We start from the raw sequence: 16,348 nt of genomic DNA on the forward strand, positions 1-16,348 counted from the left end.
GAGGGGACCTCTGGCCGCCATTACAGATGATTGGATCCCCGCGACAGCGTTATGGGCGATACGATCATCTATTTTATTATGCGCATTGCCGAAGATGCCGTGATCTGTGAGGGGTTAATGGTGGACATCCGCACGGTCGTGGATGGCGGCCATTACCGGCGGGTCCCCGGGTGCCCATAGCAGTCACAACCAGTCGTGTATAACACGAGCACCGCTACGATGCTCGCGGTCATACACAGGACGTAAATGTACGTCCTGGTGCGGGAAGTACCGCCAAACCAGGACGTACATTTACTTCCGTGGTCGTTAATGGGTTAAGTGGTTAATAATGGGCTATGATGGGTTAAAATTGGTAATGTAAAAATCCCATAGACTATAATGGGATTTTGTAACGGCCGTTTAATGGCCGTTTTTAATGGTTTTGTTAGCGGGTCTTTCATAACGGATCTTTAAAACTGAGAATTCTATAGTGTGAAAGCAGCCTAAGTATTAGGCTCTGCACTTTTCCAGCATTATCCTCCCCTTTTCCCTCCTTCCAGCCTCCTCCAAACACAATACCACCAGCCTTCCCACAACGCACAAGGGGGGGGAGATTTATCAAAACCTGTGCAGAGGAAAAGTTGCACATAGCAACCAATCAGCTTGCTTCTTTCATTTTAAACAAGGCCTTTGCAAAATGAAATAAGAAATCTGATTGGTTGCTATGGGCAACTTTTCCTTTGCACAGGTTTTGAACTTTCCCAATGTATCCCCCCCACCCCCACAAGCACACACAATGCCTCCTGCATTACCCCACACAGTGCCGAATGGGTGTACATGGGAGACAGGAGTGTATGTGGGTGACAGAGGGGTGTACGGGGTAACTGTGGGGTGTAAAGGGGTGACAGAGAGGTTTAGAGTGGGGTGACAAAAGGGTGTACGGGATAAGAGGGGTATCCAGGGGTTACCGAGAGGTTACGAGGGGTGACAGGGAGGTGTAGAGGAGTGAAAGAAGGGTGGGGGTGCATTACCTGAAGCTGAGTAGGCCTCTGCCAGTGCTGCCCCTGCTCCTTCCCTCCATCCACATCATCCTACTGAGGGACCAGGGAGAATCCAGTGTCCAGAGTTGCTCCATAGGAGAGGGAGGATTACCCGTCCCGGAACTGCACACAGACTACAAATCCCCCCCCCCCCCCCCCCCGCCTGGCATTCATGCTTCCTCTGTGGCGCACTGTCTCTCTCTCTCTCTTTCTCCTTCTCCTCTCTCCCCCTCTCTCTCTCTCTCCTCTCTTTCTTCTCTCTCGCTCTCCTCTCTCCCCTTATCCCCCTCTCTCCCCTCTCTCTCTTTCCTCTCTCTCTCTCCCCCTCTCTCTCCTCTCCTCTCTCTTTCCTCTCTCCTCTCTCTCCTCTCTCTCCCCTCTCTCTTCTCTTTCTCCCCTCTCTCTCCTCTTTCTTTCCTCTCTCAGTGATCATGATGATGTTTGCCATTTACCCTTTATATGCCATCATCAATACTGATCACAGCATCCAAAGTATCTGCAGGGCTCATCAGACTACCTGCAGTTTGATTGTGGGGTTTCAATGAGTCAACCCCCATCTAGAGGTCTCCTTACTTTATCAATGTCCCTCTGCTGCAGTCCATCTATTTGGTCTGCCTTCTTGCAGGCTGTACAAATGGATTACACATATCACTTATCAGTGTTATGCCAATGCAGAACAGTAATTGTTAAAAAAAATAAAAAAATTGGAGAAAATGAATTAATCCCTACCAATAAATTTAAAATATCCCTCTCCCATATTTTACGGAAAAAATAAATAAAAAAACAACATGTTTGGTATTGCCATGTGTGGAAGTGCCCAAACTTTTAAAATATAATGTTAAAGATCATTAAAAGTGAACGTTGATGTAAAAAAAAAAAAAAAAATCCAAAATTGCAGAAAAAAATGGAATAAAAAATTTACCAAAATGTTTCACATATAAGCTAAAGTGGTACTAATAAAAACTACAGATCACAGCAAAAAAAATTAAAGCAAGCACCACTTTCGTTCTACCAACTTTTTTTTTTTTTTTTTGTACAATAGTAGAAAAGCATGTAACCATGGGCATTGTTGACCCACAGAAGAAAAAAACATGGTCAGTTTTACCATAAAGTGCACTGTGTAAACATGAAACCCCTCAAAAGCTGCAAAATTTTGATTTTCTTAAAGTTTCCTCCACAAACATTATAATTAATTTTAATTTTTTTGCAAAGTACCATTGGTCAAGCAAAAAACAAGCCTCATATGGGTCTGTGGCTGGAAAAAATAAGTTATGGCTCTTCTGAAAAGGGAAGTTGCTATGTGTGTGCTAAGGCCAAAATGGGCTATGTCCTTAAGGGGTTAAGTGGTGTTCACACGGCCCATATGCAGTACTTACAATAAATCTCATCTACACACTGAGGAAAGAATTGATATGCATATTGAACTTTTGTTTCCGATTTGAAATCTGCGGATAATTTGTGGCGGTGTTGTTGGCCTAAATAGGGGGAAGTCCAAATCCATACTCAACCGATTTCAACATTAACATATTCTATGGCACATTGGCATTTTTGTCCTATGCGTTTGTACCCTCACTGTTTTGGTAGAATTTCTCAGCTTGGGAAAACCAAACTTTGTAACTATATTATATATAGTTATATACTTATCTCCAACATATAGAGCACCTGAACCTCTGTATACAGTTTCATGCATATGGCTCTGCTGTGTACACAGATGCTCATTCATAAGGCCTCATGCAGTGCTCATACAGGGCTAGTGTGACTTTAAAGAGGATGGAGTTTGTTGGGCTTGGATGCGTTATGCATTTAGAAGAATGTGAATGGCAATAGTGCCAAAGCTGGTGTTTAGTTCCACAGTCAAGCACATTCCATTTGCAACCATATTTTGGACTTAAAGCGGTATTCCGGGCAAAAACATTTTATCCCCTATCCAAAGGATAGGGTATAAGATGTCTGAACACGGGGGGCCCGCTGCTGAGACCCCCCCCCCCCTGCGATCTCCCTGCAGCACTTGCATTCTATGCTGGTGCTGAATCTCCAGTTTCAGAAACCTCCGGGTTTCCGGGACTGGGGACGTGACATCACGCCCCCCCCCCCCCCCCCCCCTCCATTCATGTTTAAAAAAAACAAAGTACCCCTTTAAACTCCATTTAGTGCGGTCCAGGCTCCAGGGCATCTAAAATGGCAGATCCACATGTGAGGACATGGGACAAAGAATCCTGGGAAGGCGGGAACAAGGGTAGACGAGATGGCCTTGAATCACATGCAGCCTATCAGCAGCCAACCACCCCTGTGGTGTCACAGCCCTAAATAATCGGCAGCCATCTTGCAGCCATTCACATCAGCATTCTATGAAAGAGAGGGACAGAGAGCAGTGTGTTGCACAGAAAAGCATTTTTACAGCAGCGATTTACCTCCCAGTCACATCAGCCTTCTATTGCAGAGAGGCACAGAGAGTAGTGTGTTGCACAGAAAAGCATTTTTACAGCAGCAATTCACCTCAAGCCCAAATACAGCCTAGAAGCACTGATAGGAAAGGGAGTGAGATTGAGAGAGAAAGTGCAATTTTGTGTGTAGTACAAAGCGACTGTGTGCTGCAGAACTGGTGTATACAACAACTGAAAATATAATAGTAGCCAGCCAGTTAGGGTAAGCAGAGCACTAAAAGCATATTGTCCTCTATTAAGTGTAACATGTGCATATATCAAAGTGGTTTACCATTTTGTTCCTGTTAAAGTCTTAAGGGCCTAGATACTGTGAAAGGCCAGGAAAAAGTACACACCTGCTGGTATTGTAGGCAAATACTTTTTTAAGCATACTGGAGCACATTGTCCTCCCCTCATAAGTGCATACCACATACGCACATCTAAGTGATGCACCATTCTGTTCCTGTTAAAGCCTTAAGGGCCTAGATACTGTGGAAGGCCAGGCAAAAGTACACACCTGCTGGTGTTGTAGACAAATACTGAATTAAGCGTAATGGAGCGCACTGTCCTCCCATCGTAAGGGCATACCACATACATACATCTAAGTGATGTACCATTTATTCCTGTTAAAGTCTTAAGGGCCTAGATATTGTGAAAGGCCAAGCAAAAGTACACACCTGTTAATGTGGTAGACAAATACTGTTTTAAGTGTACAGGAGCACATTGTCCTCCCCTCATATATGCACTAATTATGTCAGGCAGAGAAGTTCCAGGACGTGGACAGAGAAGAGACCAAAATTCATCAGGCAGAGGTCGCAGCAGACTAGAGGCGAGTGGCAGCAGGAGTCTCAGCGAGAGGCCTGAGCTCCCGGTATCAGCTAATGGTCTTGCCTCGACCAGCAACCCATCTGCCATCATTGATTGGTTAACACGGTCATCCACTTCATCATAAGTGACATCTGACATCCCCAGTCAACAGTCAGTGGGTTCCTCAGACACAACCCTCAGTTGGCATGGCCCGGGAGAAGTCCCTGTCATCCCATTGCCTCTGTCCTATGCTGTTCCCTCCCCCACAGAAGTATTTAAAGGGGTAGTCCAGTGGTGAAAAACTTATCCCCTATCCTGAGGATAGGGGATAAGTTTGAGATCACGGGGGGTCCGACCGCTGGGGCCCCCTGCGATCTCTCTGTACGGGGCCCCGGCTCTCCGCCGAGATAGCGGGTGTCGACCCCCGCACGAGGCGGCGGCCGACACGCCCCCTCAATACATCTCAATGGCAGAGCCGGAGATTGCCGAACGCAGCGCTTCGGCTCTGCCATAGAGTTGTATTGAGGGGGCGTGTCGGCCGCCGCCTCGTGCGGAGGTCGACACGCCCCCTTCCCGTGGGCTGTCGGGGCTCCGTACAGGAGATCGCAGGGGGCCCCAGCGGTCGGACCCCCCGCGATCTGCAACTTATCCCCTATCCTTAGGATAGGGGATAAGTTGCTCACCACTGAATCACCACTGGACTACTCCTTTAATGCTGTGGGTTCAGCTCCACTATTTAGTGAGGACGATCTACTAGAGGACAATCAGCAGCTACTGCCCAGCCAAGAAGGGGAGGAGACATCTGCTGCTTCCTCTGCTAGGCGGGCAAGTAGTGATGAGGAGAGTAGCATGGGAGGTGCTGTTGCGAGGGTTCAGGCTCCTGAAGCAGACACTGTTGAGGAACCTGAGGAGGACATCAGTGACATGCAGACACAACTCGATGAAAAAGCAGATTGCACTTGGGAGCCGGGTGCAGAAGGGACTTCATCATCATCAGGAGAAAAGGGTTGCCCTTGAGGCAGCAGCTGAGCCAGCAAGGCGGTAGCATGGTTGGCAGATAGCATGGTGGCAGAAGTGGAAATCTGGTGCCAAACGTGCCTGGGGTAGACCACCTTGTTCACGACAGCCTACCTTCCTGGGAGGTAGTGGAACAGGGGTTCCTGGAGTCGGCGGCAGTAACTGTTGGTGGGAAAATCAGCTACTCGGTGGTGAGGCAGTTTTTCATCAAGCATCCGGAGGATGTTAACCTGGCCACATGCAAGATGTGTCAGCAAAAGGTGAAGCGTGGCCAGGGTCCCAATGTTAGCACCACGGCCCTTCGTCAACAAATGCAGCGTCACATAAAGCGGCTTGGGAGAACCGTGGCTCCAATGTGGTGATCCAGCTTGCTGCATCTCCCAGTGGCACACCGCTCCCTGTTTCAGCCAGCCAAAGCTCCACCACCTCAGCCGAAGGGAGCTGTGTGTCATACCCATCTTCTGTCGCTCCAGATGCTCCTGCTCCTCCTACTTAGTGATGAGCGGCAATGGGCAATATTCAATATTCACGAATATATGGATAAATATTCGTCCTATGTTCACGAAATTTGCATATTCACTATGTTTGTTCTCTTTTTTTTTTCCATGTGAAAATTCATAAGGAAATTTGCATGCACAATTATAAATTTCACCTAAAAGAAGGGAGGGATCAGTGTCCAGTCTGAAAATGCCGATATTCACATAAATATTCACATAAATTTGCATTAAATGGGCACTGTCACAACTTTATTTTTTGATATGTTGTAGTACTTATGTACTACAACATATCTCTAATATACTTTTATTTTATTTTTTTTAATTAAAATAGTTTAATTTACATTTGAAAACCGGCCACTAGGGGTCTCCCTCCTAGTGGCCGGCTGCAGCCTGGCGTGACGTCACGCCTGAAAAAGGACCGGGCATAGGTCCTTTTTCATTCAGCCTGCGCTCGCTCCCTGCCTGTCAATCAGACATGCAGGGAGCGAGCACATTGGCTCCCCGGCCACTGGCTGGGAGGCCACTCCTCCCGCTCATCTCTGCTGTGAGGTGGTTTTTTGCGCCCCCGTAGATCCATGCGTCCGTTCCTCCCCCAGCTCTCCGAAGATTTCCGAAGCTAGAGCTGGGGGAGGCCAGAGCAAGGGGAGGCAGGAGGTTCACGCCCCCTTCCTCATCCCCCCTCCCTGAGCTCGGCTGGATGCAGATCTCTACGGCACGCCCCCTCCCTGAGGACATAGATCGCCAAGGCAGGTCCCCTCCCTCATCTCCCCGAGCTGAGGACGTAAATCTTCACGGCAGGTCCCCTCCCTCACCGCCGCCTCGCCAACGCCGCCGCTGTCCCTGCACGCCCGCTGCCGGACTCTGCAGTAAGTGCAATTGGGGGAGACGGGGGGGGGGGGGATGGAGGGGGGGTGCTAGCGCCGCATGTAACTAATAGTTTATCTACACAGGGTGCCTCCAGCTGTTTCAATACTACAACTCCCAGCATGCCCTGACAGCCAATATTCTGAATATATATTACTATATTCTAAATATTCGCGAAATCGCGAAGTGCCGATATTCGTGGTAAAAATTAGCATTTCGAATATTCACACTCAACACTACTCCTACTTCGAGTCAGTCATTCTGCCAGCAATCCACTGGCGAAGCCATGTCCAAGAGACAGCAGTATGCGCCCACTCATCCAACGGCGCAGAAGCTGAATGTGCTCCTGTCCAAGCTGCTGGTGCTGCAGTCCCTCCCTTTTCAAGTGGTGGACTCTGCATCTTTTAGAGAACTGATGGCTTGTGACAAGCCGAGGTGGAGAGTCCCAAGCCATAATTTCTTTGCAAAGAAGGCAGTACCAGCCCTGCACAATTTTGTGGAACAAAAGGTGGGCCAGTCCTTGAGCCAACGTGTGGTGCTGTAACTACAGTCAGGGACAATTCATGTCCTTTACGGCCCACTGGGTGAATGTGGTTCCTGCACAGCCACTACAGCAACTTGGACAGGTCACGCTTCTTAAGGGCTGGCACTGCTAATGGGAACGGTGTTCCTGCTATGGAAAAAGGGCAGGAACTCAGTTCCCACGTGTTCCTGCAGGGCTTGAGCCCTGCTTAGCGCTCTTCTTCACTATTGACATTTAGCCAGCAGAATTCCAGTGGCTGAATGTTCGTTCACAGCAGGTACTGCCTGGTTCTTTGGCTGTAGGACCATGCAGACAGAATTCTACCCAAAGAATGAACATGTTCATTCTTTGAGCAAACGTACTTTTTGCCAGCGGAATACCACTGCGGAGATATTGCAGTCTAAACAGGGCAGCAGAATCCCATTGAAAACAATACAAGCTGAATTCCACAGCGTAGTTGAGCCCTACAACTGATGGGACCTGCAAAAATCCCCACTTGCTGCAGAAACAACCCTATTTGCCCCCCTCTGCTTTGAGATCTGACATTCAGCATTGAGAGATGCTGCTGTATGATGGGTTGCTGAGATGATCGTCTGATTTCCAGAAGGTCATGCATGGCTCCTATTCTGCAACAAATCAGCTGTAAGTGTGAACATCTTAGAACAGGGGTTTCAAACTCCAGGCCCGCGGGCCATTTGTGGCCCACAGAACAGGGTTTGTGGCTCTACCAAGTATGTGTAATTTGTATTGCCCAACGCCCGGGACATATGTCACTCGTCAGGCCGCCGCCGGAGAGGAGAAGCGCAGCGCAGAAGAGGTAAGTGTGTCTATGTGTGTGTGCATGTGTGGGTGTCTGTGTGTGTGTGGGAGTCGGGGGGAAGGGGGGGGGGGACGACAATACTACCTAATGTGGGGAACCTGCTACTACCTAATGTGGGGAACCTGCTTCTACCTAATGTGGGGAACCTGCTATTACCTTATGTGGGGAACCTGCTATTACCTAATGTGGGGAACCTGCTTCTACCTAATGTGGGGAACCTGCTTCTACCTAATGTGGGGAACCTGCTTCTACCTAATGTGGGGAACCTGCTACTATCTAATGTGGGGAACCTGCTACTACCTAATGTGGGGAACCTGCTTCTACCTAATGTGGGGAACCTGCTACTACCTAATGTGCGGAACCTGCTACCACCTAATGTGGGGAACCTGCTTCTACCTAATGTGGGGAACCTGCTACTACCTAATGTGGGAAACTGCTACTACCTAATGTGGGGAACCTGCTACTTCCTAATGTGGGGAACCTGCTGCCTACCTAATGTGGGGAACCCCCAGAAGTAGCACCCCCGTCATCTGTCAGCTCATGCTATTACCACACGGGGTAGGGGGAATGGGGGGGGGGGTTGCTGGTGGAGGATGGGACTGCTACTGCTGGTGGGGGGTGTTGCTGGTGGATGATGAGGGGCGCATGATGGGGGCATTATATGTAAGGGATGCATGCGGCACAGCTTCACCCAGCTGCTACCTCCAGTGGCCCCCAGATAATTTGAGTTTGAGACCCCTGTCTTAGAAAGATGGCTCAAAATTGAGGATGTCCAATTGTCAGAGGAAGCATGAAATGTAGCAGGCGCTAGTACTAGGACTGCTGAGAAATGCGTTGTCTATTAGATAGCAATTAATTTCTGAGCATATTCCACCAAAAGTATTAACATGTTCATTCTTTCGGCAGAGTCTGGGATTTGGAATTTCCATACCAGACATCCGCCGTGGAAATTCCGCAGTGTGGGTAGAGCAACAGAATCCCATTTAAACAATGAGAAGCAGCTGCACTGTATTTTCCACATCGTAATTCCAGAGGGCAAATCTGTCCAGAAATTATGTAGTGTGAATAGGCCCTAAGGGTACATTCACACGCGCAATTTTTCAGCTGGTTTTCTGCTGCATATTTGAAAGTGGGCAGGATCTTCTCGGCGGCTGTCAGCAGCAGATTTTCCGCGGCGGAATGTACACTGCGGAAAATCCGCCGCAAGCCCCATTGAAGTCAGTAGGGACTGTGGCGGATTTTCCGCAGCGTAAAATCCGACGCTGAAAATCTGCTGCGGACAGCCGAGAAGAGCCCGTCCACTTTAAAATCCGCAGTGGAAAACCCGCTAAAAAATCCGCTCGTGTGAGCGTACCCTTAAGCGGGAATTCCACAAGTTTTTTTTTTTGGGGGGGGGGGGGGGGGGGGGGGAAACGCCAAGAAAAATGCCAATTCTGACACATGGCGTTTTTTCGGCCAAAAAACGCTGAGGCCAGATGTTATTTGTAAATCAATGAGAAATTGCTAAATTCTTTTTCCACTTGGCGTTTTTCAGTTTGGCGTTTTTTAATCCTTTTGCGTTTTTTCAGCTCCTTGGCGGTTTTGCAAAGACGCAGCATGTTGAGCCTATGGTGTTTTTTCCCCTGAAATCGTGGCATTTTTTTCCCATAGAAGTCTATGGCAGTAAACAAAACGCCAAGAAAAACTCCATGTGGGTTTTTTCAGGCGTTTTTTCTTCTTTTTTGGACTTTAGTGATCCAAAAAAGTGATGGAGATACCTTTTTTTTAAATAAAATTTCGTAGGGTACCATTAAAAAAAATAATAAAAAAGATACAGTAGTGATGGAAAAAATAGTATTTAATGAAATTTATCTTTTTTATAAAAAAAATTTTAAATTAATTTTTAAACAGGGATCAATTTTTATGGGCGTGCAGGGCACTAAAAATATAGCCGGCAATAATAAAAATGTAGTGTGTGTGTGTTTTTCACTTTTTTTTCTTTATTTTTTTAGGTGGTACTACTACTCCCAGCATGAAACACACGCTGTTCCATGATGGGAGTAGTAGTACCTGTTTTAATTGACAGATCGCCCCGGGTCTGTTGCGATCCTCCTGTATAATGTATAGATGCGGCCGGCCGCTCTTCTATGGTCCCCTGCACTTCCGTATATATACACCTATTCATATTTCCCGCAGAGAGATGTGATTGGGCAGATGGTTCCAGCCAATCACAGCTCTCTGTGGGAAATATGAATATGTGTATATATACGGCAGTGCAGGGGACCATAGAAGAGCCACCGGCCGCATCTATACATTATACAGGAGGATCGCAGCGGGTGTCAGAAGTGACATCCTCTGGGGTCTTTCCTTAACTGCAGTTACTACAGTTCCCAGCATGGAGCAGAGTGTGCTCCATGATGGGAGGAGTAGTACCTGCAGTTAAGGACAGATCACAGCGGATACCACTCCTGACACCTGCTGTGATTGTCATATCTATTGCAGAGATGCGGAGCGGCTTTATACAGCGCTCACATCTCTGCTCTGTACTCCGGCCAGTGATGTGACTAGAACATCACTCATTAATATTACCCTCTGAGAGCTGTGATTGGCTGCAACCATCCAGCCAATCCCCACTCAGAAAATATTGGCGGAAAATATGAATTCTATTCTATGAGTTCTATTCACATACTGGCCGGAGTATAGTGCAGAGATGCGAGCGCTGTATAGAGCCGCTCCGCATCTCTGTTATAGATAGGACGATCGCATTGGGTGTCAGGAAGGACACCCGGGGCCATCTGTCTATTAGTACAGGTACTACTACTATCATCATGGAACAGTCTGTTCCATGCTGGGAGTAGTAGTACTGTTAGGGATGGATTAATGTGCGGCCTTAATCTGTGAGTGACTACCGCTGTACTAATTTCCGACGTAAGAAAATTCACACCAGGCCAGGTTGGTATGGGTTCTCTCCTCGGTACCCCAGGGAGTTCTGTTTATTGCAGGAAGTAAATTTGTTTTTTACAATTATGCATCGTTCTGTATGCTGATTGGTCCTTTGAGCGTGGCGAAGCATAAATCATTATCTTGCAAGTCCTTTTAGCTTAAAGGGTAGCTCCCACTATCCTATATTTTTTTTTTCTGTCCCTGCCTATTGCCAATCTATCCCTAACCCCCTCCCTGCTTTAAATTTTTCTTTTTATTATATTAAAAATAACTTTTTGTCTGCCTGGTAGTGTGCTCACTACCAGGCAGACTTCCCCAGCAGGCACCACACCACTGATGCCTGCTGGGGACAACACTTCCGCCCTTAGTTTATCTACACAGGGTGCCTCCAGCTGTTTCACTACTACAACTCCCAGCTTGCCCTGACATCTATTGGCTGTCAGGGCATGCTGGGAGTTGTAGTAGTGAAACAGCTGGAGGCACCCTGTGTAGCTAAACTATAAGTTAGTGCAATGCGGCACTACGGCGCTAGCCCGTTCCCTCCAACAAACCCCCATACCCCGTTCCCTCCATCACCCCGTTCCCTCCATCACCCCCCCCCCCGCATATCCCGTTCCCTCCATCACAAACCCCCCGCCCCGTATACCCCGTTCTGATACCTGCAGAGTCCTGCAGCGGGCGTGCAGGGACAGCGGCGGCGACGACATGGGCGGGAGGAGTGGCCGGGAAGCCAATGCGCTCGCTCCCGCCTGTCTGATTGACAGGCAGGGAGCGAGAGCAGCCTAAATGAAAAAGGACTGATTGCCAGGCCAAAATCAGTCCTTTTTCAGGCATGACGTCACGCCAGGCTGCAGCCGGCCACTAGGAGGGTGACCCCTAGTGGCCGGTTTTTAAACATAAATTTCACCCTGATAATAAAAAAAAAATAATGACAATATATTAGAGATATGTTGTAGTACATAAGTACTACAACATATCAAAAAATTAAGTTGGTGACAGTGCCCATTTAAGATTACAGCATCTTTCCACAAAGTCCAATGTTTCGACGTCTTGTATCCATAGTCTCCATCTCAAGGCTCTAGTCTTAGTTACACGCAAAGCGATAAGATGAAATGTTCTGCATTTAGCATTCTGATGTATCTGGGTTAAAGGGTAAGGGAGCAGATATTTTTCCAGCAGCAATGGCATTTTAATATTAATATATTGATCAGTCATTAGAAACATAAGGGTCATCCCTATCAGTACTACCTAAAAAAATGTAAAAAAAAAAAAATAGAGAAAAAAAGTGAAAGACACATACACACTTTATTAAAAATGTATTAAAAGTTCATTATAAAAAAAAAAAAAAATTTCCCCATCCCATCCCTACTGCAACCTTACAGTTGCATTTTTGCTTTCGGATTAATCGCCCAAGTCCTGGCCTGACCGTAGATAGATCCCTGTGAGACTGTATTACGCCATTGAACAGGGGCCCTAGTTTTAGGGGAATGAGGAACCTGATGGCCACACACAGAAGATTAGGCTGCATTCACACGGCCGTCTGGACCCATCCCGTTCTTCTCCCGTCAAAAATAAAAACGGACTTTTAAAAAAAACGGACAATTACGGATGCAAACGGATGTTATCCATTTGGATCCGTTATTGTTCAGTTAATAAACCAGAAAAAAAAATTTTTTGTTCTGAGCATGCTCAGAAGTAAAAACGGATCAAAAAATGGATTGAAAAAAACGGATGCAAACAGATGACATTAAAGGCTCATCCGTTTTCCATAGACTTCAATGTTAAATTTACTTAAAAAATACTGCATGTGCCGTTTTTTGTGCCATCAAAAAAACGGAAATGAGTGCAGACAGGTACAAACGGATGTAAATGGATTGTAAAAAAAATCCCATTGACATGAGTGGGATTTTCTTAAAACCGTTTTGAACCCATTTACAGCCTGCAAAAACGGAACCAAAATGGGGATAAAAAAAACGTGGACAGACGGCGCCCTTAATTGTAAAGGGGCCTTCCCTGATGTGGTTCAGGTGATAAAACAAACATATGGTCTCTTCACACGTACAGTATTCTGGGCAGATTTGATGCACAGGATTTTCTGCTGCAGATTTCAATGTAAACAAAATGACTCAACACGGCTTCAAATCCTGCGCTTCAAATCTGCGTAGAATACTGTACGTGAGAATAGACCCTTAGACAGTAAAAAAATAAAGGAGATTGTACACTGTAAATATGACCTGGGTGTCTGACTGGAATGATAAAAACACCTCTTGTGCCTCACTGTGTCTGGTGTAGTAAAAAGCTTATTTTCCACAAATCGCAAAATTTTGCAGACACCGCAGAATCATTCAGCATTGCTAAGCGTTAAAGCAACATTGGTGGAGAACAAGGCTCAATCCCGATGTGTGACATTCTCAGGGAAAATCATTTGTGAGAAGAATAATATTATCCCTTTCATATTCGACATTACGAGTACATTATGGGGGATCTTTACATCGACGGCTATGTCTGTGAGAAGAATCAGGAGGTGACGTCACAAGGGGTTAATGAAGGTGCAGCCATTGTATTGTCAGTGAATGGAGAAGACAGAATGAGCTGGACAATCCCCCAGCAGACCAACCCCCTTGTTACTTGTCAGACTGGAAGACCAAAGGAGAAAGCAGGAAACTGAGGCAGAAGGCTGACTCCACCTTCCTCCAGCAGCTACTACATTCCCAGCAACACCCACAGCCTTACAGCAGCCAAGATGACGGATAATATTCCCCTGCAACCTGTCAGGCAGAAAAAGAGAATGGACGGCAAACACAAGAGAGGGTAAGCGGGCCCGGGAACCTGTATAGCCCAATATCCCAGGGTCCTCCATATTCATTTTGTAGGGATTGTGTCCAGGAGTCCAGTCTACACAGCAGAGCGCAGACCTGGCCAGTCTGCAGGTGTGGTGTCTGTGTCCAAGGGCCACACTCTGACAGCAGGGCCCCGGTGAACGCAAACGACATTGTATTGTTATGTGCCATTTGTTCTTTGCTGCCTGGGGCTGTGGGAGCTTTTGTTATTGTGTTCACCCTGTTTCTCTGTCAGAGGAAACACCTTGTGTATCTGTATACTATATGCTGTTGGTTTATGAGTATGGGGGCGCTGTCGCTCACTAAATTTACCTTTTGTGCACATACGTTTAAGCTATATATAGGAGTGTGTATATATTTAGTATAATTATATGTTTCTAGGCAGTGATTGACCTGCAAAACAATAGGTCAAACTGTGTTGCGCCAACATATTCCGCCGAATTTTACAGATGATACTGTCAAAATAAGACATTATAATAAACAAATTATACAAGAGGGGTAAGGGCCCGGCTCTCTAGACATTGTAATATGTGAGGAAAAAGGGGGGATGCTAAAGGAGTGAGAGCTTACAATCTATGAGAAAATAGGGAGGGCGCAAGAGGAGTGTAGGCTCTGCTCACAATCTATGAGGTAAAAATGTGCGTTATGAACAGTAGTCCAGACACATTCCATGATTCCATGATTAAACAGCTTTTGGCATGGTGATGTTATGGAATCTAAACCCTTAGTTTACGTTCACATGTGCAATAGAAGCCCCAAAAGCAAGCGCAGTTCACACACATTACACATTAGGCTCCTCACTTTTCCAGCATCCTTACCTTTCCCCAGCTATATTGCTTCAAACAGTAATAATGGCCTCCCCTCTTGATGTGGGGTGCAGGGTGGATTAGGTGGGTTGGGGAGGAGTACATAGGTCATTCCAGTAAGTAGAACCCCCCCCCCCCCCCCCCCCAATTAGATAGGTGTCCCCAGTAGATGAAATGATAAAAGCACCTGTTAAGCAGGTGGCTCCTGTACTGTAGTTAGCTTCCCACATTAGTTAGCCACCCCCTCGGAGATACCTTCTCATTAGGAAGGTCCCCATTGCCAAGACTGGAAACAATATATTTACTTAAATGACACAAGAAGAAAAATGAATAGGAGCAACTCACCCAAGACCCAAGAGGCGGAGCAAAATCTTTACTTTATTGCATATCGTGCAGACATAGATGCAAGCCACAGGGGGGAAGATGTCACGGTGGGGGAGTAGCAGACATCGGCGGGTCACGGTCCGTGGCCCGCCGTTGTCTGCTACTCCCCCACCGTGACATCTGCCCCCCCCGTGGCTTGCATCTATGTCTGCACGATATGCAATAAAGTAAAGATTTTGCTCCGCCTCTTGGGTCTTGGGTGAGTTGCTCCTATTCATTTTTCTTCTTGTGTCATTTCCATATGGACTGTACCGCACAGTGTGAGCACCACCCGCAGCAGGCACATTGCTTCCTACGCCTATTCCACATTTTATAGGAACATATACATACCTCTCCAGCTCTATACTACTAGTACCAGGCTTCTTCGCTTCTAATATATATACTTACCTTTTCCTCGCTCCTGCAGTCCTCCAGGATCTTCTCATTCTTCAGCGCTCTGGTTCAGGGCACACGACAAGTGACATCATTGTCACTAAAGAAAGAGTCTCTCCTGACATACAGCTACCTACAAGTCTGACTGACAGAACAAAAAGCCAATGGCTTTTTATTACAGCTTTGAACTGTAAGAACGTACTTAGGATATTACTATACTGTTGCAGTGTACTGTATACTGTATATGCAGTATTCTGTTGCAGTGATGTGGGTGGCATTATATGGGCACTGATATTGCAGGTTGTTTTTCCTGAACTCTGAATTAAAGAGTTTATCATGCCAAAAATAGAAAGGTGCCTGTACTCCTGATCATTTATATGTATTAGCTGTCTAGCTGTCTGACTAGCTAGTGAGTGCCTATTGACAGCGATGTTGGCTCCCATGAGTCTGCACTCCTTCCCTCTCTCAGTTCTTCCTGGAAGTCAATCAGAGTGTCCTGACCGGACCCTCAAAAAAAAAAACACACACACACAAAACAAGCACAAAAAACATTTTTTTTTCAAAAAATACCTGGGCGCCTAGGTGGCTACACGATTGCCACCTGGACACAGATGCTTGGCTCAGAAACAGAGGTACAGCATATTGCAGCTTCAAGGACTGGCCAAAGAGGTCCTTGCATCTAGTCCACTTGAAACAGGATTCAGGAATTCAGAACAGAAAGTGGCACCAGAGCAAGTGGGTAGGCTGGTTATTCTGTCATGACCGACCGGGGGGACAGGGAGAGTGAGCCCTAAGCTGTCCCTAGTGACACTCTCCCTGCCTACTTGCCCAAACACCCTAAGTGGTGATTCAACAACTTGGAGCCGGTCCTTACCTGTGCTAAAGTGAAATGGCGTAAAAACAAATAATATACATAGTTGGTCACAGGCCAGAAACGGAAAACTACTAGAAAACCAGGTATACCAGACAGGATACAAATACTAACAGGGCAGAATATAAACAGACTGATCAGGAACATAGGACACTGTTTACAAACAGATATAAGTGCAAAGGA

The 16,348-nt window shown here is 46.7% G+C and overlaps 1 protein-coding gene across 1 annotated transcript in view; it reads left to right on the forward strand.

The window, feature by feature from the left end:
- Positions 1 to 13,360: 13,360 nt before the first annotated feature.
- ATP9A (ATPase phospholipid transporting 9A (putative)) overlaps positions 13,361 to 16,348 on the forward strand; it is a 127,734-nt gene continuing 124,746 nt past the window's right edge. Inside the window, exon 1 of the mRNA XM_056548366.1 lies at positions 13,361 to 13,703. Within this exon, the coding sequence (XP_056404341.1) occupies positions 13,636 to 13,703 (68 nt within the window). The 5' untranslated portion in view covers positions 13,361 to 13,635. The remainder of the gene's footprint in view (positions 13,704 to 16,348) is intronic.

Source organism: Hyla sarda, chromosome 12 (genome assembly GCF_029499605.1).
Source record: "Hyla sarda isolate aHylSar1 chromosome 12, aHylSar1.hap1, whole genome shotgun sequence".
NCBI classification, from domain to species: Eukaryota; Metazoa; Chordata; class Amphibia; order Anura; family Hylidae; genus Hyla; species Hyla sarda.